General features: G+C 47.0%; 1 protein-coding gene across 1 annotated transcript; it reads right to left on the bottom strand.

Annotated features, from left to right (window-relative positions):
• Positions 1 to 41: 41 nt before the first annotated feature.
• LOC308186279 (serine/threonine-protein kinase PAK 1-like) lies at positions 42 to 20,788 on the bottom strand. The gene is made up of 12 exons (XM_080608413.1): positions 20,591 to 20,788; positions 19,748 to 19,851; positions 18,776 to 18,869; positions 14,222 to 14,281; positions 12,556 to 12,654; positions 10,760 to 10,872; positions 7,214 to 7,331; positions 6,711 to 6,810; positions 4,770 to 4,966; positions 4,554 to 4,664; positions 3,155 to 3,292; positions 42 to 1,256 (listed from the first exon to the last, which is right to left on the bottom strand). Exons 1-12 carry the CDS (start codon positions 20,771 to 20,773, stop codon positions 1,170 to 1,172), a joined length of 1,404 nt encoding a protein of 467 aa, XP_080464539.1. The 5' UTR covers positions 20,774 to 20,788; the 3' UTR covers positions 42 to 1,169.
• Positions 20,789 to 20,793: the final 5 nt, after the last annotated feature.

Raw genomic sequence — 20,793 nt, 5'->3', positions numbered from 1 at the left:
TCTGGTGACAGTGAATTCTCCAACCCTCCCTCAGTCCCGAGTTAAGAAATGCGGCAGTCCTTTTATTAAAAATCAGGATACAGTTCAACACGACGCCAGTGTTTACACCCAATCTCTCTAGTAGTTCCAGGGTTGCTGTTGTTTTACGCATCATTAGCAACCAAAGGAGTCAGTAGCATAAAGATATCAGTTCACTCGCTCATTTCAAAACAACAAAAAAATGAATGCCCCTATGCTTCCAAGAAAACACTGTCCGTGATCAGGTTGTTTTCTGTTGGCCTTGGTCTAAGAAGCAAGAGTTTTCAACATCATCTTGCAGGCAGACCTTATCTTCATAAGAGCAATTGTTCTGTTTGCTTTCTCTCACAGGGCAGGTCTCCACGAAGCCTGACAGCACTAATAAAATAACCCTAAAAGAAATCCCAGTTGATTTTTCCTGTGATTTTTCTAGAATATCAGAACTCTTTGAAAGCTGTTTGATTACTTGAGTTGAAACTAAAGTGTGCGGGGAAGGACCTTGATTCACACAATTTGGCAAAAAGATCACGAGTTGTCCAACAGCTGCAAGAAGCACACACAGGCTTTCTCTTTGCTCCCTGGAAGCATCCAGCGGTGCTGCCGGAGGGCTGCATGGTCCTGCCCTCGTTCCCCTTCCAGTTGTTTTAGCTGTTCCGATTGCTGCTGCCTGCTTCCTTCCCTCCTCAAGTCATCCGAAGCAGAGAGCAGCCTCAGTGCTGGAAGAGCAGCTTGGCAGAAGCAGGAAGAGTCCAGCCAGCAGAAGATTTAATTTATTAAGATAAACATGGTCTAAAGGCTCCACATTATCTTTAAAAATAAACACAGTAAGAAATACAAGAACAAACTGGCTTTGCTACGGGTAGGTCAGGTTCAGATGTTCTCAGAAGATCTTCCCAGCCATAAAATATACCCTTCCCCTACCGTGCCCATCAAGGAGGATGGAAAGACAGTTCACTACGCAAGATCAGCAGCGTACCTGTTGCGTGCCCTCCCACATTCAGCAAACGATACATCTGCTACCCTTCAAGGCAGATCAAAGTTTTAAGAACACCCCTGTGAAGGAGGAGCAGGAGGGGACAGGGACAGGTAATTCGGTTTCTGTAGGGAACATCTAAAAGGCTTGACACGACGGCTGTGCTGGCTCCCCCGCTTTAATGGCTGTTCTTTGCTGCTTCTTTAGCAGCAATAATCAGAGGAGTGAGACTAGAAAGAGGCTTTGCAATTTTCAGGAACTGGTGCTAGGAAGAGGAAAAAGGAAAAAAAAAGGTTACATTTCTCAGAACACGTCCCAAAAGCCTGGTGTTTACACAAAATATCAGGACCTAGACCTGTATGAACTCCAACAACCTCCAAGCAGGTGAAACAAAAAAGACACGATGAGCAAGAAAGTTCACCGTGACTTTTGGGCCTCACCTGAACTGATAAAGAGCTTTGCACCCAACACATCCTAATTTCTCCAAAGTTTATACACTCCCAAGACCAAGCAAGTTCTCCCAGGAAATAAATTCATGCAAAATCTGCAGGGAAATTCTTTGTGGAAGGGAGGTGTAAGTAAAAGCAACCTGTGCAGTTCCAAAACATTGCACAGGGCTTCCTGAAGCAATCATCTCTCCATTTTTCTTTCCTGTTACCACATCTGCTGAAAACATTGCCTTGGCCTTCTAAAGCTATTAGAAATTTTCAGAACAGCTGGGACTGAGGAGCACAGCAGGGAATTCACAACAGGACCAGTCAGGCCATCTCCTATACCAGGTGCTCTGTTCTGTTAAACAATATGGATTATCCAGCATGCAACAAGCAGTAGGTGGTGTCACAAAGTGCTTCTTGCAGGACATGTGGAGTTTGTTTCGGGGGCAAGGTTTAAAACACAACATCTGGAACAGAGGAAGGAGTTTTCCCTGTGTTCAGGGTTAAGTGGAAAGCTTGCAATACTCCAGCCTCGCAGAGGAAGTCTAGCTTGAGGACAGAGACTGACACAAGACAGCTAATCAGACGAGTGAAGGCCTGAAGCCCACAAGCTGTTCTGAAAACCCAAAATAATTAAGTCCCCCAGGATTTCTGAGCACCAGAAGGGATCAACCACCCAATCTGAACACACTTCAGAGGTGGAAAAATCCGAGGCCAAAAGGTAAAGGCAGGCAGAAATGCTGCAGTCCCAATGTTCTCCTGCCCCAAGGGACACAGCACTGCTGCTCTCTGATACTCTGGAGCTGGCAAGTCCAGGAGAAAAAGTCAGCTTTCATCTACTGCCATTCTTTCTGCCGCTGATTAATGCTTCTTTAGAGTCTCAGAAAGGCAGCAGCACTCCCAAAGCTGAACCCAGTAAACAAACTAAAGGAAAGAAAGGAACACCAAAAAAGAGACAACTGTCTCACAGGTGAGGTCTGAGGGCCCCATCATCACAGATTTATTTTACAAAGAGCTGAAGCACATTTTCCACCCCCGTGGGAGGTTTGACAAAAGGAAACACATGAACACTCCTCATCTGTGTTGGTAAAAAGCCTGGCAGCTTCGTCCTTCACTTTCACCAGGAGTCCAGACAAAGACACCAGGTTTTCAGTGAAATAACTGAGGATTTCTCACAAGCTTGGTTCCATCACCTCTGCAGGAAGAGCTGTATCTGGCAAAATGTGTTCACGCCAAACTGCTGCAGTTAGTGCAAGACGTGCCCCTTCCAAAAAGCTTTGGGAACTCTCCCCCAGAAGGGAGACAACCAGAGCATTCGATAGCTGGAAGCCCTCCTGTTATCCAAATGGGAACAAGCATGGCCAGACCGCAACACCACAGCCAGATGTTAGGGTGAGCTGCGTGCAGAAGCCACGGGAATTAAGGGGCTCAGCAGTTGGCAGGCTCGGGGCACGGCAATTATTTGAGGTTGGTTACAGAACACGCTGCACAGCTGCTGCCAGTAGCAAGTACAGCACAAAAAGGAAAGTACTCTGTAAACGCTTCGGTATGGATTTGGGGTTTTTTGGTTGGTTCGTTTTGGGTTTTTTTGTTCGTTTCTTCATGGTAAATCATCTCTGCTGTGCTTGTGACTTCAGATGACGCAGTATTTAAGACCCCAAATGACATTTCTCCGCGTGCCTATTCTCACTCTAGAATGCTTAATTCCGTCCTGTTCCCCAGCACTTACCTGGAGCAGCTCTTTTGCAGAACCTCTTTTTTCCACGTCCATTTCAAGACAGCGATTTAAGAAGTCTCGGAATATGGGTGAAAGCTTTTCTGGATTCTGCAGTTCCGGAGTCCCGTTAGTAGCAATGAGATACAGGGCCTAAAGCAAAGCAAGCACCAAAGAAACAGGAGGTTACGAAGGTCAGACTCCAGCTGCGGTTCACAGAGGCACCCATTTTTCCTCTCCCTCCCCACAGTTCAATGGGGAAAAACAAAACCAAAACAAAAACCCTTATCAGGGTGACGAAGAAATGCTTAAGTTTCAGCAAAGAGAAGAGCTGCCAGCCTTATTTTTATGTGGATGGGATCCAATCCTTTCTTGCTTTACCCTCGTAATCTGGGTTTGGATCCTGCAGCCCTCTCAAGGGATTAAGAGGACAAAACCAGCAGTCCAGACTGTGTTTACATAGGGAAGTTGGCTGGCACAGCTCTGTCCATTGCTCGACTCCTGCAATAACTATATCCTCATGGGAAGGTACCCCTGAATAATCAGGAGGCTTTGTTCTCTCGATACTTTGCCCAATTGCACAAGGCCTCAAAAGTCAATACTCTAAAGATGCAGTTGGTCCCTTACAAAAGATGGCCAGTAGGTTCTCAAGCAGCACTTAACACCCTACAGAAACGAGTGGAGTCGTTTTGCTGCTGCTTGCGAATGAAGAATTTTCTAAGAATCAGGAAATTCAGAATTCATCCACTGCAAAATTTTATTCTTAAAAGAAAATCGCTAGATGCCTTTTAAAAGGAAACAGACATCTGGCAGAGGCCTTTTGAGCTCATCGCTCATCACATCTCAAGGTAGAGGTCTGATAGCCTGGGAACTGCAACAAGTTAAGTTAAATGAGAGCAAAGCACCCCGTTGCTTAGCCATCCTCATTTAACTCCACACCAACATTTTCCTTTCGCATTTCTTCACTGCTGCACTTCTCTCCCAAAATCACCTCCAGTCAAAGAGGCGGAAACAAGTTAAACAGAACTGTTCTAGATCCCTTCGTCCTGTTTAGCTTAGGAAAAAAAGCCATAAAACTGGCTTACACCAAGAACAGCCGCATTCTTACAAACTGACAGAATTTCCCCTTTCATTAAAGAATACGAAGGGAAAGACACCAGCAGGGGCAAAGCCTGACTAAAGGCTTGTTAAACCTGGAGCTTTACTGGGAGCATGCCAAGAAGAACAATGCACCAGCAAGAAAAAGCCCTGTTTGTAAAAGAGTAATGTGGTATTCTTCGAATTCAAGGACAGCTCTCTTCCCCACTCACAAGGATTTAAGAAGCCAGGCACTCTGGGGCCAGAAGGTGCCCCTGTCAGCCTCTCCAGAAGGGGGGGAATTATGGATGCACCACATGATTAACTCAGACCCTACCTGAAGGTCTGCAACAGGAAGAGCCTGTGCCCTCTGCCACCCAGAACCAGCCATGGCTTCTAACTTAAATGACCACAATCTTCTCACTACAGCATCCAAGGAGACGTGTAGCTGCATGTGATGAAACCACAGCGGAGGTTCACCTGCCTCCTCCAGAGCCTAGGTTAACCAGCAGGCTCAGCGAAGGCCTGAGGGCAAAAAAAGGCACTCGCTTACTCTCAGGGGGTTTTCATTGAGGTAGGGGGGTTCTCCTTCGATCATCTCGATGGCCATTATCCCCAGTGACCAGATGTCCACTTTGGGCCCGGAGGCTTTTCGTGTCACCACTTCAGGCGCCATCCAGTACGGGGTCCCCACCACGGTGCTGCGCTTGCTCTGTTCGGGAGCGATCTCGGCGCGGAAGCCAAAGTCAGCTGGAAAAGCAAAGCAGGAGGGAAGAAAAAGTTAGAAATCAGCAGGTTTCTCCAAAAACAACACGTACTGATGCCACAGCTGTGGTACAAGCTAGCCTGTTGCACTGCCTGCTACATTGCTGCTGCAAAGGAGGCCTGGTTTTGTGGTTAACAAGGTGTTCAGGAGTAAGCTTCTAAATCTGACTCGCTGAGGCCATCAACATCACAGAGCTGCTCACTTGTCGATGTGAAGGCTGGTGATCAGTAAAGAGCTGTACATGGATGCTGTGAAACGTGGCACTGCAGCATTTTGCAGCTGTAATACACTGTGTAACACATGCTCTCAAGCCTGTTCCTGGGTCTGTGAAAACAGAAAGCAATGCCCAGTCTGTCCCCCCTCCACCCACACCCACCAGTATTATCTGGTCGTATTTTCAGTCCCAGAGATAATATTTCCCCAGAAGATGTACCATCTCTCAAACACAATTTGCTTTCTAGAGCAAATACTGTGTTCAGAATAAATTTAAGTTCCCTATTTGGTACTTATTATTTTCTTTGAGAAGACAGAAAGCTGGAGAGCCTTCCTGTGGAAATTGCTTGGCCCTGTCTTATTTGCATTTGACTTTCCAAAAGATCACAGAATCATAGAATCATAGAAAAATTAAGGTTGGAAAAGCCCTCCAAGATCACCTGGTCCAACCATCCCCCTACGAACAATGTCACCCACGGAACCACGTCCCCAAGCACCACGTCCAACCTTGCCTTGAACACCCCCAGGGACAGGGACTCCACCACCTCCCTGGGCAACGCGTCCCAGTGCCTGACCGCTCTTGCTGAGAAGAAAAGTCTCCTAATTGTTTTAATTGGTGAAGAGTAGCGCTCTTTGTTCAGTTCTTTGTTTTGATTGTTGAAGAGTAGGGGCATGACGTTTCCATTTTTCCACTCACCAGTGACATCGCCCGACTGCCAGGACTTTTCAACTGTGATGGAGAGAGGCTTGGCAACCCCATCAGCCAGTTCCCTCAGGACCCTGGGATTCATGTCATCAGGTCCCATAGACCTGGACCTGTTTACATTCAGCAGGTGGTCTCGAACCTGCTCTGCACTTACAGTCGGTGGGACTTTGCTCCCCCAGCCTCCACCTACGGGTTCAGGGAAATGAAAGACTTGGGAAGCCCATCTACCAGCGCAGACGGAGGCAAAGAAGTTGCTGAGTACCTCAGCCTTCTCCGTGTCTGTCGTTACCAATTACTCAGCTATAGAAACTCACTCCTAATATAAGAAATTAGACACCTCTAATCGCTTACACACTACTACACACTGGGTTTGTAAGATTAAATGCTTTCTAGCTGAACAGATTGCAACTTCCCCTCCACCCACCTCCATCACCCAAGTACCTGCAGTATTTTCAAGACTCGACGGATCACAAACGGAGAAAGGCTTGTCACCCTCCACCTAAAAACCCAGCTTTCTAGACTGGAGGTGCATTAAAATCCTGTTACTTCACACAACACAAACAGATGGCCCAAGGCTAAATGAACACCAAATCTCATTGCACGTCTGTTAGCAGTTCACAGGGATTTATGCTTGCCAATCTCCATTGAAACAGATGCCACAAAAATACCTACAGCAGCATTTCTACACACCCTCCACCACCACAGCACCAAGCATCTCAAGCACCCATCTCCCCACCAGGCCTGTCCCGTAGCAGGGAAGAAGCCTGGGTTGATAACTAAAGTCACCACCAGCGCTCTTCCCCTCATACTTAGTTTGACGGAGCCGTCCATGCCCAGCAGGATGTTGTCACTCTTGATGTCTCTGTGAATAACTTGGTTCGAGTGGAGGAATTCCAGAGCCTGGAGACACTGAAAAAAGAAAGGAAGAGGTTCTTACTGTGCATTAAGTACATTTAGCCAGCTATGGACTCTAACAATGTGCATTTTGAGTAGCACGGGCTTAGCTTTTTAGAGCCTTTTCTATATCCAGTATGTGCAGGGCTACAGAGACATCCCCACTGGGACCAGCAGGAGGACAGGTTAGCCCTGAAGAAAACAGGCGTAACCGCAAGGATTCCAGCCCCATTTTGCAGTCCTCACTCTAGGGTGAAAGCTAACAGGAGCATGCCACCACCTCCCCAGTGAAATCATCCTCTGAGAAGATGACTGCAGCAGTAGAGAAGCTGTAGACAGCTCCTCCAGCAGAATACATCAGAGAAAGCCCTGTCCCCTTCCTCCTCACAGCTCGCCCAGGCTGTGGGTGCAGCTTTACCTCTCGGCACACAGCTGCGATTTGTCCTTCGTCCATGCAGGTCTCTGTCACAACATCTGTTAGGGAGCCTCCTGCCAAGTACTCCGTGACGACCCAGAGCTCTTCTCCTACAAGGTAGCTGAAGTGCCAAAAACAGCTTTTAGAACAAGCAAATATGAGCATGTCACCGTTTCGAGTCAGAACGCACTGGGTTTTAAAGCTATCTTAGAAGTGCAGGGAAACATGAGGCTTGAACAGAATATTGAAATGTACTGGGGCACCAGGTACTCATGGCAACTTCTGTGTGTTGGAGGATCTGACCACAACCTGAAAGAGCAGACAAAGGGTGAGTGCAGAAAGCTGAGGAGAAAACAGGGCTGAGGTGATGGAAGAGCAGGTTCAAAGTTTCCTGCCCACAAAAGCAAGGCTGATTTCTTCTGCCATGGGAAGGGCCCAGGCTAAGAAAGAGACAAGCTCACAATTCCTTCCAACACTGGGAGAGAGAGGAAAGAGATACCAGGAAAGGACGGGGTCCAAGCATGCATCCCTAAACAGCTGGTGCACAGCACGATTTTTCAAGGGCTCTTGCACTGAAAAAGGTGGCTGTGGGCTGTTCTGACACCACTGGCATCCTCCTACCCGAAGCAACGGCCTACCCTTGCCCAGGCACACGGACAGTCCTGGGTGGTTGCCCACGTACAACTTTTCAGGTCTTTTTCAAGAACACCATTTTTTAAGCATCGTGCATTTGAAAAATCTCATCTGTAGGAAGCCTGTAGGAAGATAAATAGGAAAAAGCTGAGATGAGGGTGACTTTTCACATCCATTTGGGATATTGTTCTCTGCTGGGAGCACGTGTGCTCATGCCTAGAAGCAGAAGACCTGGGTTGAAGGCACCAGCATTAACTCATGTAAAAAAAAATCATCACCAACCACTTCTGCCTTCTTGGGCCCATCCAGAAAAAAATCAACACAACCTTTCACAACAGATGCATCAGGATGACACATTCCTGAAGGAAGGAACCATCAGCTTGAAAACCATAAACCCCACCTTCACAGCTTATCTGCCCCGTTTGGAAAGGAGCAGACGGATGAGTCGAGAGAGGCGGCAGAGAATCAAATTGCAAGCTTCTGCCTGCTGGCAGGAGAATTCATCAAGAAGTCGACACATACAAGCTGGGAGTTGGGGTTACTGGGAAGCGCAGTTCCGTAACAGTGGCTATCACCTAAAATGAGGGTTTGTGGGGTTTGTTAGGTTAACGAGGGTTCCTCTTCCAAAAGAAACCCCGAGGCAGAACTTTGCTCTGCCTCACGCTGGGCATCCTCTAACTTTAGGTGCCTACATTTAGAAACAGGTCTCTGAGGGCCTCTTTCACACGGGAGAAAAACACAGGCAGGACCAGAAGGTAATTCAGCACAAGTGGCTGCTTGTCTGTGCAGGGTCACTGTCTTCAGATACGCATGCTTCTACACTCAGCAATAAAAGTACAGCTGAGTTAGGGCTTAAGCTTCCCAGCACACCTTTGTGCCACACAGGGCAGCAGAGAACTGCCTGAATCCTAAATGCCCCATTTGCACGGTGGTGTTTGGGGGCCTGTGAGCCAGCCAGACCTCTTAACATCTAGTAAGACCTCGTAACTACTAGGAAGTAGGTAAGAGAGGTAAAGGCAGGTAAGAGACACTGGAAACCCTTGCATAAGGCCAGGAGCTGAGGCAGAGGGATGGGAGGGCTGGTTTATACTGGTGAGCATCTTGCAGCTTCCAGTAGGTACTCAGAAGGGGGGGAGTACCTGTCTGCACTGTCAAAAAAGAACCACAAAAAAGGAAACAGGTCCCACAGCGGCCAGCACATCCTTCCTTCTGTGACAGCAGTAGGTGGAAGCCAGCAAGCAGCGCTCAAACACCAGCTTCACTCAGCACTCAGGAAACCAGCAGGCACATTAGGGCAGGCAGGAGGGATGCAGCTGCCCAGCAGCAAGATCCTGCGCTTGCAAAGCCCCACAATAGGCACAAGAACCCCCAGCGTTCACCCTCGTTGCTGTTCTGTCCATTTGCTGCACTCGAACAAAAGCTAATCCCCCTGAAAAAGCTTAGTGAGAGAAAGTTGAGGACAAAAGAAGCGGCTCTTGTTGCTGGAAGTTTAAACAAGACAGCAGGACGTGCAGCTACCCTACAGCTGGGATGTATTGGCTAGACAAGGCATGTGCATGTACACGGGGATGTTCTCTCTAAAGGAAGAACATGCATCTCAAACAGTTTTCCCAAAACAAAGCCTCTGATCAGCCTGGAGAAATACACACTTTCAGCCCACATGCAATCCTTAAATGTTCTTTTCTGCTTTGCTCATTTTGCACAGGTAATTTCTGCCGTTTCTAAGAGTGCCCAGCACCACTTTCCCTGCACAAACGCACCCCTTCCTCAAAATTTCACCAGCAGGCTTTGTCCTTTCGATAAGGCAGCTCTTTACATCCGTACTTATAACACGGAACACAGCACCATATAAATTCAGCACCACAGTGGATGCTGCAGCATGAGAAGTACTTTTTTTAGCTAGGACATCAGAGGAAGATGTTAAGGCAACAGTTGATAGGCTTTTGATATCCATGCAGAGCAAGCGAGTGTCCAAATTCTCTCTCTCCGATTCCCAGAAGACATTCTGGGTCACATCCCTCCGTTCCATCTTCAGAAGATGAGCTGCCAAGATTAAAGTCTGAAGCTCACCCATCTAGGCACAGTTTTCCCTACAAAAAGCCAAACTTGTAGTTAATCAAGACTGCTTGTTTCTGACGAGGGCAGCAGGCTGGAAACCCTGCTGCAGCTCCACTGCAACTAGCTTGAGCATAAGGTGAATGATTCAGGCTTGCAGGGATTCAAGGAGTCATCCCACATGGATGTAACACATCTAAGCATATGTTCAGGTCCACAAAACCCAGCTCCAAGCAAGGAATAAGCCCGTTCTCTCTATCTCCCAAAGGACTATTCCATTCTGTGCCACCTCTCCTTTCCTCCCTTACACACACCCTCAAGAAAACAGCCTCGCTTAGTTATGTGTCACGCATCCTTCAGCCTTACCACTGCTATGCTACAACACAGAAAACCTCAGTGGACAGCCACAGGGACACGATTACCATCTGAACATTGAAGGGTTACTCCTCTGCAAGCAGAACGTTAGTATTGCTCAGGGAGGAGGAAAGAAGAGGAAGAGGAAAACAAATAACACAGTTCAAGGGATTCCCATTTCTCCTGTAGCATCCGGAAGGAAATGGCTTGTCGGGTGAAATTTGGCAGAGCGCCTTGGAAAATGGAGTCCTGACAGCATGCTGCTAATGCCATTGCTGTCAGCATCTCTAAAGAGAGCCTAAATACTCCATTAATACCAATTCAGACACTTGTTTCTCCTAGGATATAGATGGAGACCACTAAGCGACCCACATCCCAACCTTGCCACATCCATTAAGCAATGCAAGATCGTCCTAGATCTACATTGAGCTGAGATGGATCACTTAAGACAGTGGCAAGGAAGTGTTTTCCAGAGCCCCTCGGTGAACCCTTCAAATCACGACGTACCTGTCCAAGTAGTTGACGATGTTGGGGTTTTTGTTTTCCCTCATTACCAGGATTTCATTGATAATCACTTCTTTCTTGGGCTGCTGCTGCAAATTCATCTGTTTGGTTGCAACCTGCAGGGAAGGAAATGCAAGAAGTAGAGCATTACTACAAGAGTCCCCTAGAAACCTGCCAGCACCAACGTCAATCATTTTAATCCCCCATTGAAATAAAGGGGAAAGCCACTTATTCATCATCGGTTACTCAGCAATTTAGCAATTCCTGCAGCCAGTCCATTTCTACTCTGGCTGATGCCAAAAAGGACAAGGGGAATTACTGTTTTCATACTGGATCTTTACATCACTGCTGGACAGCCAACTCTACATTTTTTTTGCAAGAAAGAAGTGATACCTTTACTCTAGTATGGACTGGTACATCAAAGACTTCTTATTCCTTAAATGATTCTTATTAACTTTATTTTGAATCAGAAAGGAGAAAAAGGGATTTTATTCAAAGGATGAAGTGTGGATACAGACAGAAACAAGCCCCAACACAGCTGCAGCCTCCCTCATAGATGGGCTCCTGCTGTGGACACCAGCAGTTCATTATCTCCCACACCCAGGCTGGATCCACAAAACTCATCTTGAGTCAGGGGAGAGAGATGTGCCAGGCTGGTTCCCTGCTCTGAGGAGTGCTCCTCACTTCAGTATAAAGCTCTCCTTTCCTCTCAAACAGCCAAAAGGGACGAGTCTGTCCTTGTCCAGGATGGCTTGGCAAACAATCACATTTACTACTACATCATAACCTGTGAACACCTTCCAGAGAGCACCAGTTTTAATCCAATCTACTCCAATCCAATCTTATCCATGTAACAGTCATCTCCACTGCAACTAAATCATCAATCTAATGTCAACAAACTCGAATTTCCTCAGCCTTTCCTATCGCTTGGCCAACTCTCTTAAGATGTAAGGGTTGAAGAAAAGCAGAAGTCATTGAGAGATGTCATTGTGTGTGAGACTGTCTGCCCTGGACACCTGATCCCAACTGCTTTTGACCAGAAGCAGGATGCAGTTGCATAAACAAAGGTGCCACCTGAGACGTCCAGGATATTTGAGATAGTTATGCAGGGCTAGTGGAGAGGACACAGGATTTGTTAAAGACTGGTGTCCTTTGGGAACAGCAGCAGGAGGCCAGCTGAAGCATCACAAAGGGCATGAACACCCCAAATAAACCACACCTGTGGGAAACCCAAAAGATTTTGTGTCTCCTTCTCCCCATCCTCCTCCCCTAGAGTCTGCAAAAGGGAGGAGAAGCTGACACTTTCTCTTAACCTTTGCCAGTGCATTAGCCCTGATTCCCATCCTCAGGGGATGAAGCTCTTCTGGGTTGTAGGAGACTGAAATTGGACTAATGCTAAAAGCTGCTGAGCTGGCATGAGCTGAGTAGGGATTGAATTCTCACTCCAGTAACCCCACCAGCCAAAGGGATCTGATTTACTTGCCCTCAGCACCTGCTAATCAACAGTGCACTTACAACAAGTTTGCCAAAAAAAAAAGGGAAAAAAAAGATACAACTTCCCCAAAGGAGACATGTTACATCAAACAGATAGCTTGATACCAAACCTCAGGTCTTGGCTTCCTTCCTCCCTACGGGAAATGTTAAGTCTTAATAAAAGTTTATACAAAACTGCACAGACTGCCAGGAAAACCCATGTGAAAACCATTTCACGTATGGAATATTTTCCACTGATTGCCACACAATACTTCAAGAAACCAGTTGTTTTTTTCAAAGAACCTCCTTTCAAACAAGCCTCTTACCTGGAACGAGAGGCGGACTGTTTTCCACTGATCTCCCCAGAGTACAGGTAATATGAAGAGGGCTGTGATAGAGAAGCCCAGGACAAGAAAAGTCCCAATCTGGGGAGATACAAAGGACATTAATAAGCTTTGGCATTTCTGCATAGGGTGTGCAATCTAGTTGCCTAACAGGCTTCTTTAATCAGCTTGGACTCAATACATTCGGGATGCACAAGCTTGGCTGTGCCACTTCATAGACAAAGAGATCTAATGGGACTAAAACCAGACCCACAGTGCTATAAATTGGATTTTCTGCATGGCAAAACTGATTTTACAAGTTAAGTACCTAACCTGAGTCAGCCCTCAAGGCTCCCTCTCTAGTCACGGGAGAAAGAGAGGAATTTACAGAGGTGATCCATTTCCACTTGCTTTATGATAAGGGATGCCTCTCTCTGTCTGTTGATGCAGATGGAGCCTAGATGAACAACTATCGTTAAATTCTGTAGTTGGCTGAACTCAGAAACACCAAGTTAAACCCAAAAGAGACATCAGCACAGCTTCCTTATGCTGAGTTGCTTTGGAAGAGGCTTCAGCAACTGCAAACATTTCTGTAGTTCAGAAATAAGAATTTAATCTTTAACTAAAAAAAAGCGAAGGGGTAGCTCATTCTGTGCTGTGGCTTCTTGCCCAGGTTGGTACCAAGCAGTTATGATGGCAGGCTCTTCTTGGAACCTTATTTGCCTGCTGAGAACTAAACACGAGTAGAAATTGGACCAAGGCCCTAACCAGTCTTCAGGGAGATCCTACAGATCAGCATCCTAATAATCAGTCCCTAATCTCTTCCACATAGGGATGCAGCGTTGGTGTTTTCCACAAATTGCTCTACAGCTTTCTGGATCTTCTGGAAGCCCATTTTTGATAGTAAAATTGATCGTTTCCACTGTGTAAATGAAGAAACAGAGGATCGAGTATTTTGACATTCAACTATTCCACTCCACTGCAAGATTTGCAATCTTATTACGCTTTCCCCTAAGCTTCATGGCTCTTTTTTTAAAAGCCTCACCTGGCTTTCAAGAAGTTCTTAAGAAAGGTGGTTTCTAAAGCATCATTTTGCAGCAACAGCTCTCTGAGGAGTTGTTTCTATGCCTTCCAAACTCCACGTGGCTTTTCCAAAACCACCCCAAGACGAAAAGACACGGGGCACCAGAATGCCTTGGAAAAGCCAGGTTTCTGTTCTGCAGAGGAAGCGGCCACTGTTTTTAAAGCTGTTGGGTCCTGCTACAGGGACTTACGCTGTGCTCCTCATGGAAACTTTGCCTTTGTCTACATGCAACCACATGTAGACATGTTAAATGCAGACATCCTCACCTCAGTGAGTCACCACGGGCTCCTTTTAGAGCCAGTGGGGAAAAAAGGTACTTTAGGTGTGATTCATCTCATCTCAATTTAAGTGTCTATGACCAGCTGGATGATTTGCATCCTCAGAGGGTTCATTTCCCTCATCTGACCGCGCAGGGAGCTTGGGGTGATTAGCTCACTTGGAGATATCATTACTATGGATATTTAAAGCCTCCTAAGATTAACCTCCTCCCTCTCTCCTATGATCTAAGCTGTTTTGCACGCAGGGAAACACCACAGGCTGATGGTTTAAAGCATGGTTAGGGTTACCAGAAAACCCTCTCCCCACCTTGTGACTCCAGTGCAGGTACAGCTGCTGACCTTCTGCAAGCAAACACATCGCTAGGACCTGGGAAAGCAAGAAGAGATTATTTGCATCCTGGTACAAAATGACAAAATGAGGCATTTCTAGAATTATTTTTGTATAGGGAAGTCACTTTACTCTAGGCCTTTCTGCACAATGGCAAGGCAGGACAGGTGGATGGAGAGAAGCGGTTATTGCTACAGTAAATACATTCCTGAAATGGCCAAGCACTCACCAAAACTGCCTTGTAGGGTCAAAACCTCCTCATGGGTGACAGATAGTTGAGCATTTTGGGGTACACACTTTGTGACTGCACTCTGAGAGATAGAATATGGCCTGGGCCAGCAGCCATGACATGAAAAATAGAGCAGCAACCTTACTTTTTTTCTATGTATTTGTTGTCACTAAAGGCACATCATCCATGGGGGACAGCTCAGGGAATAAAAGTCTCAAAAAAAACCAAAAACACAAAACAAACAAACAGAAAAACAGAGCAGAGAGCAAAGGAAGGCACACAGTGACAGTAATTGCAAGAAATGCAAGAAATGCACGTCTCAGAACATGGAAAACTGCCTTGGAGATTCAAAACCTCTGGTTTGTATTAGGTTAATTTTTAATCCCCAGCTGTGGCCCTATGGCTGGTGTGTTCCTTTCCCTGCTGGCAGGTTGGAGCCCTTGGGGATCAGGGTCCCTTAAGGACAGCAAAAACCCCAGCCAGGGCAGGGGACAACCTGAGATGCCCTGAACACCAAGTAAAGGATGAGGAAAACCAGTCCGTGGCTCTTCTGGAGACTAGCTTCAGGTTGTCACAGACAACTGATGAACCTGGTGACAAGTTTCACCAGCCCAGGTGCCTTGTGATGAGTTTCACCAGCCCAGATGCCTTGCTGCTGTGCAAACCTGTGAGGGTTTAGAGAAAAAACATCTGTTAGCAGTCATCAGTGCTCCACTGAGATGATAATTTATAATCCAGGTCCTTGCAGACTGTAACACAGTGGGACTGTGTGAAAGCAGGACAAAGAGATTTAGGGCAATAATGTGCTGGGAAGGGGAGCTGTTCTCCTGAAACCCAACTATAAAGGAATGTAAGGTGTTTCTGACCCAGCTACAAATACCCTCTCCTTCCAGGATGATGCTGATTTGAGGCAAGATAAGCTCAGCAGAGAATACAGATCAGCCTTTAAGGGCTACTTGACATGTCAGCCTCCTTTAATTGAATCCTACACCTAGGACATGATGAGTAACCGCGGGAGCAGTTCACAGAGAACTGAATTACTGCTGAAGATCTTAAACCAGGCACATTTAAATAAGCCATTTTAGAAAAATGAAGGGAAAAGACACTTTCAAAATCTCCCCTTTTCGGCAAGCAATGTTACGAAGACTTGGTCCTTGCCTAAGGTGCATCCAAACACCTACTTCAGAGGCCGTGCTCAACTAGACTCTCCCCTGCTACTCCTGTGTAACTTTCTTACAAAAGATGCAGCATATTTGGGGATGCCATTGGAGGAAAAGCTCGTTTTTATGGATAGAGGTAACAGCTCATTACCAGCTTACAAGAAGTATAATCACCAATTTTCATCCCCGGATGGTGAAGGAGGAACTCTCGCAGTTGCTCCACTGGTCAGTGGAGGAGAACACGTCTTGATGGACCGGTGAGATGATGTGATGTGGACAAGATCTGTCCTCTGTGTGCTCTGGCTCCTCAAAAGCTGCCTCAGGACCTGTCTGATCTGCTCTTCCATGGAGAGCAGCTGCGTTTAGCAGTGTCTCACACAGTTCCACCTACAGCAAGACTTCTTCAGGCCAAAGGACAACCACCACCAGCAGGTCTGGCTCCTCCAAACTGCTCCTACACATACCCTGGGATTCACTGCAATGGGGGCTTGACAGCACAAGCCAGGTTTCTACATTCACTTTCTGGCAAAAAAAAACGCAGGCTTTCAGAGCTTCCATGATACCCCAGTCCCTCAGGGATGAAGGCTTGAGGTCACTCTTTGGACTTCACTACCAACGTACAATTTTAAGTCGTCTTCTTAGTGTATGAATGCAGAGGCCCCAGCACATCTGAACCCCTTTACATTATACAGTCACGAGTTACCTCCCCAAAACCCCTTGGAATGAATGTGTTTAACTGCAGAGAGGCAAATATCATCTTCTGTGTTTGAAAGACGAACAAGAAAGTATTTTTCTTCTCCCCTGAGCCTGAACTGTCCTACAACAAGACCCCGCAGCTTAACCTTTTAGCTCTAATGGGGATGAGAAGATTGCCTTGGGAGTGATAACAATTAAATTCATTGAAACTGATTGTCTGAAGAAAATAACCCTGATGCGTGCAGGCGGAGAGAGCCTTTGCACAGACAGCAAGTGCTTTGTCGTGCAGCACTTTGTTCAGCCACTGGTGGCTGCTGGGCAGAAGAGTGTTTGCTTCAGTAGTTCACAATAAGGACGTGGAAGGAGGCCTCCAGGCCTCAGTTGGGTGGAGGAAGAGACTACGATGCTCACAAACAAAACCACGCCAAGCACTGCTTGCTGTAAAAACTCTGCTCCAGCAAGGGCATCAGCGTGCTCAGCTTTCTGACATGTTGGGCTGCTGATGTAAAACATCACAAGGAAGCATTGCCTGGGTGAAGATCTCTGGTCCTTCCTGCAACACGTGGAATCCTCCCTCCTCCACATCCCCATCCCATGTCCCTGCAGGTCAGGATGTCTGTCCCAGGTGATTGAAATTCGCTGATTCAGCCAAAAACTGTTGAGAAATAACAGGCAGGCAGCACAGCCAGCCTCTTAGGAAACAAGGCAAACGCAAGTTTTCACACGGAGCCAACATGGTCACAGCCCACCATGGTTCAAAAAGGGTCTCTACGTGCTCCTAAGACCTGGTGAAGAACAGACCATGGTTTAACCTAAGTCTAGCTATGATGCGTGATACCAACAGTCTTGTAGGGAAGTCACACATCACAGGAACCACCAGTGGCTCAATGCAGAAGGTATTTCTGCTGTGTTACGCCCCCTGAACGTCACTTGGGTAGGAGGGAGAAGTGCTCAGGGAAGTGCCAGCTGGCTGTGGTTGCTCAAGAGTGCTGAACCTCTGGAGATGAATGTTTTTGGTAGGATAGCAGTAGCCTGATGCACCCCAAGGTGGGAGGTCCCTGACTTGCTGTAGCCATGCCCTGCCTCTTTTGCCTCTGTGGAAAGCCACTGCACATTTTGAGATAGCAGGAGCACGAACAGCCTTGTGCCTCCCAGAACTTAACATCAGTGCATGCAGGAGTCTTGCCAAATTAGACATGATGGACATAGCGATGCAAGCAAGCAGGGCAAGTGCCCTTAGAAATACCCAGTGACTTTAGGTGGGTTACTTAACAGCTTCATGAAGATGAGGAGCAAACGGATCCTGACCGCACATGCATCTTTGGCAAAGCTCACAGTTGCCCAAAGTAACATTGCAACCTCCAAACTACCCACACTGATCCATTAACACCAGGAAAGCTAGGTAGACCTAGCTAAATAACAGAGATTAAGCTCTACAGCCACCAGCACACCTCAAAATCCTTGTAATTAAATATTGTTATTTGTCCTACTTAGAGAGAAGTTATTCCACAGCTTTTATAATGCTATTGATTGCTTGTAGCATGGCCAAGCAGCTGTCCTATTTCTCACTTTGTTATTTTATTGCTAGCACTGAAATAAAATCACTATTTATTTGTACTTCAGCAGGGACAAAGGACCTCGGAAACCTGTTGTGTTGGGCACTGCGTGAGCAAGGCTAAGAGAGGTTCCCTGCCACGGGCAATTTACAGGCTGGTTATATGATGAGACGTCAATGAACGGGTAGGAGCAGCAGGAACTGATGATAAAAGCCAGTTGCCTTGGTCACAGAGGTGAGTCAAAGCCACAAGCTCAACCTCAGCACCTGGCATCTCAAAATGAAAGCTGGAGCAGGAATGAGACGGAAAGTGGGGAAAATTTAATGCGATTTGGAAAAGTGAAGACGTCAGGAACATAAACCTCTTTGGGCATAAATTTAAGGAGTGTTTTGTGACCACATCTGCAGTCTCCAACTGGAGACAAACCCTCCAGCAAGGCAGAGAGAATCAAGGCAGCTTTAGTGATAATGTTTCCCTTCTTCTCATGAGCTTTACAGTTCAGGGTTAGAGGAATAACTCTACTTTGACAACACATCACCACTACAAGACTCAGATCTCCATACTTCCCTGCTGTCAAATAACAAAACTCAGCTTCCACATAACCAATACTGGCACAGCTTTGCTTGTGTTGATGGAGAAATGGGTCAAGTTCACCAAAGGGAAATCACTGAGGGAAATCACAGAACCTACATCTAGCTCAGAGACACCTGTGTTGAAAATGCTCATCCGCAGGTGGGAGAAAGTACCACAAATGCTCATTGTGTTCCCGGTCCTCCCCAGGTAGCTACTGTCAAGTGTCAGGGCAAGGCTGAACTTTGGTCTGACACATTAAACCATCCCTGTATTTATTTTCTAGACCCGTAACTCACTCCTTAACAGGAGCCTTACTTACCAACAGCAGCGCGATGTACATGAACAGGATTGCAGCCACTACCAGGAGAACAAGAGACCAGAGGAACCAGAAGCCCAGGTTCCCATAGTTATACCTAAAAAGCAATAAAACCTTATAATAGCACTTGTGGCACGTTAGCACAGGGGCTGCAGGGAAAATATATTTGAAGGAGAAAATGCCAGAAAGCTGGAGGAGCTACAGAGGAGTATCCCAAGGAGAGAGAGGGAAGCTTTCCTTTTTATCCAAAGGCTCAATAACATGAATAACACCTGAATAACATTATTACACATTATTATATATTATTATATATTACATATATCTTTTATATATAATATATATTATATAATATAATTATTATTATATATTTGTATCATATATATTATATTGTATTATATATATTATATATATAATATGTAATATTATATGTATATATTATATTATTATAACAATGAATAACATTATTACAACTCCCCTTCTCATGGTATTTGAGCTATCTGTATGGCATCTAATTTTAGGGGCCAGATTTACATAACTGTTACCTACACAGTGCAGAAGGAAAGGATTTGCATAAAACCACACTGGTTATTTCTCTGTCTCCAGACTGGGAGCATGCAATTCTCTTTGCTCCGAGATAGCTGCTGCAATACCTCTGATGCCAGCCACTACGCTTCTTCAGAGGGAACAGGAAAAAAGAAAAGAAGACTAAGGGAAGGAAAGAGCCATTTAGTCCCTTTCATTCACTATTTTTGCAACAGCGGTTGTTATCTTTCTCACAAATCCACACTTAAACCTGTACACCGTAGCCAAGCAAAGGGCAGAGCCTCAGCACCTCTGGAGACCCTGGGAGTTCATTTTGGGTGCCAGAACCAAGATGTGAAGGGACCAAAGCTTTGGCTCGTGACTGAAGTGCCCGGCCTACCTGGGGTGTCTCATTAAAACCCGAGTGGGAAAGGAGGAAAACGTGGCACTTACCAGTCAAAGTTGTTGTAGTCATTTTTCGCTTCACCCCACATGTACAGGAAGACAAGAGAAAAGCAGAAAGCTCCAACGAGCAATGGGAAAAACACGCATTCCCGCTAGAGAGGGAGAAGAAGGACAATCGGTCAGAGCCTCGTTCACTCCGAAACAAGCAGAGCAAACAGCAGTCACTGCTTGCTTCTAGGCTGTCCGTGAAACACGTGGCTTGATGCTGGACCTTCTGAAGCCGACCTTCTCCTACGAGGAGAGGCTGCGAGAGCTGGGGCTGCTGGGCCTGGAGCAGAGGAGGCTCCGGGGGCTGCCAGCCATGGCCACCAGCACTGCCGGGAGGTGCCGAGAGGCCGGAGCCAGGCTCTGCTCAGGGGTGCCCGGGGCCAGGCCCAGAGGCCCCGGGCCCAGCCTGGAGCCCAGGAGGTGCCCTCTGCCCCTCAGGAAGCACTGCTGGGCTGGGCGGGTGCCGGAGCCCTGGCACAGGCTGCCCAGAGAGGGGCTGGGGGCTCCTCCTTGGGGATCTCCAGCAGCCGCCTGGACGTGGGGCTGGGCCCCCTGCTCGGGGTGGCCCTGCTGGAGCAGGGCTGGCACCACAGGGACCCGCAGCTGCCCGACACCACCAGCCACACGGGGACACTCTCTCCATGGTGGCACAGACAAACTGAGCCTGCCAGAGAAGCACAGCAAGCCCTCCGGCCCCTGGAGCTGCCATCTAGGACACCAAGAGACCGCGCTGGGCTCTAAGGGAGGTCAGGCCTTTGACCCACAGCATCAACTGCTTCTCAGCTTGGACTGACTTTTCCCAGTGCAGAAATGAATGTCTTTGCTGATTCTGAGCTAATTTACCGTCTTGCAGCAGCATTTCCCAGGCTCGGTCCTTCTGCGTTGGTACCGCTTCCACCGGCAGCTGTAGAAACCCGCCAGGCAGGAGATGAAGGGCTGGTGCTCGTACCTCTGCAGCAACTGCCGACGTACCACCTTCAGCTTCCCAAACTTGATCCTCTTGAGGCTGGTGGAACTGGCCTCCATCTGAAGAGCTTTATCTCATC

Source organism: Anser brachyrhynchus, assembly GCF_964034855.1.
Source record: "Anser brachyrhynchus genome assembly, contig: SCAFFOLD_149, whole genome shotgun sequence".
NCBI classification, from domain to species: Eukaryota; Metazoa; Chordata; class Aves; order Anseriformes; family Anatidae; genus Anser; species Anser brachyrhynchus.
Note: the sequence above shows the minus strand (reverse complement) of the source record. Positions and strands in the feature narration are given on the sequence as shown.

Coding starts and splice junctions, on each gene's coding strand:
- LOC308186279 (XM_080608413.1), bottom strand. CDS start 20,773: ATGGAGGCCAGTTCCACCAGCCTCAAGAGGATCAAGTTTGGGAAGCTG. Junction 6,811..7,213: donor TCGCAGCTGTGTGCCGAGAG/GTAAAGCTGCAC, acceptor TTCTTTTTTCAG/TGTCTCCAGGCTCTGGAATT. Junction 4,665..4,769: donor TCAATGAAAACCCCCTGAGA/GTAAGCGAGTGC, acceptor CATCACATGCAG/CTACACGTCTCCTTGGATGC.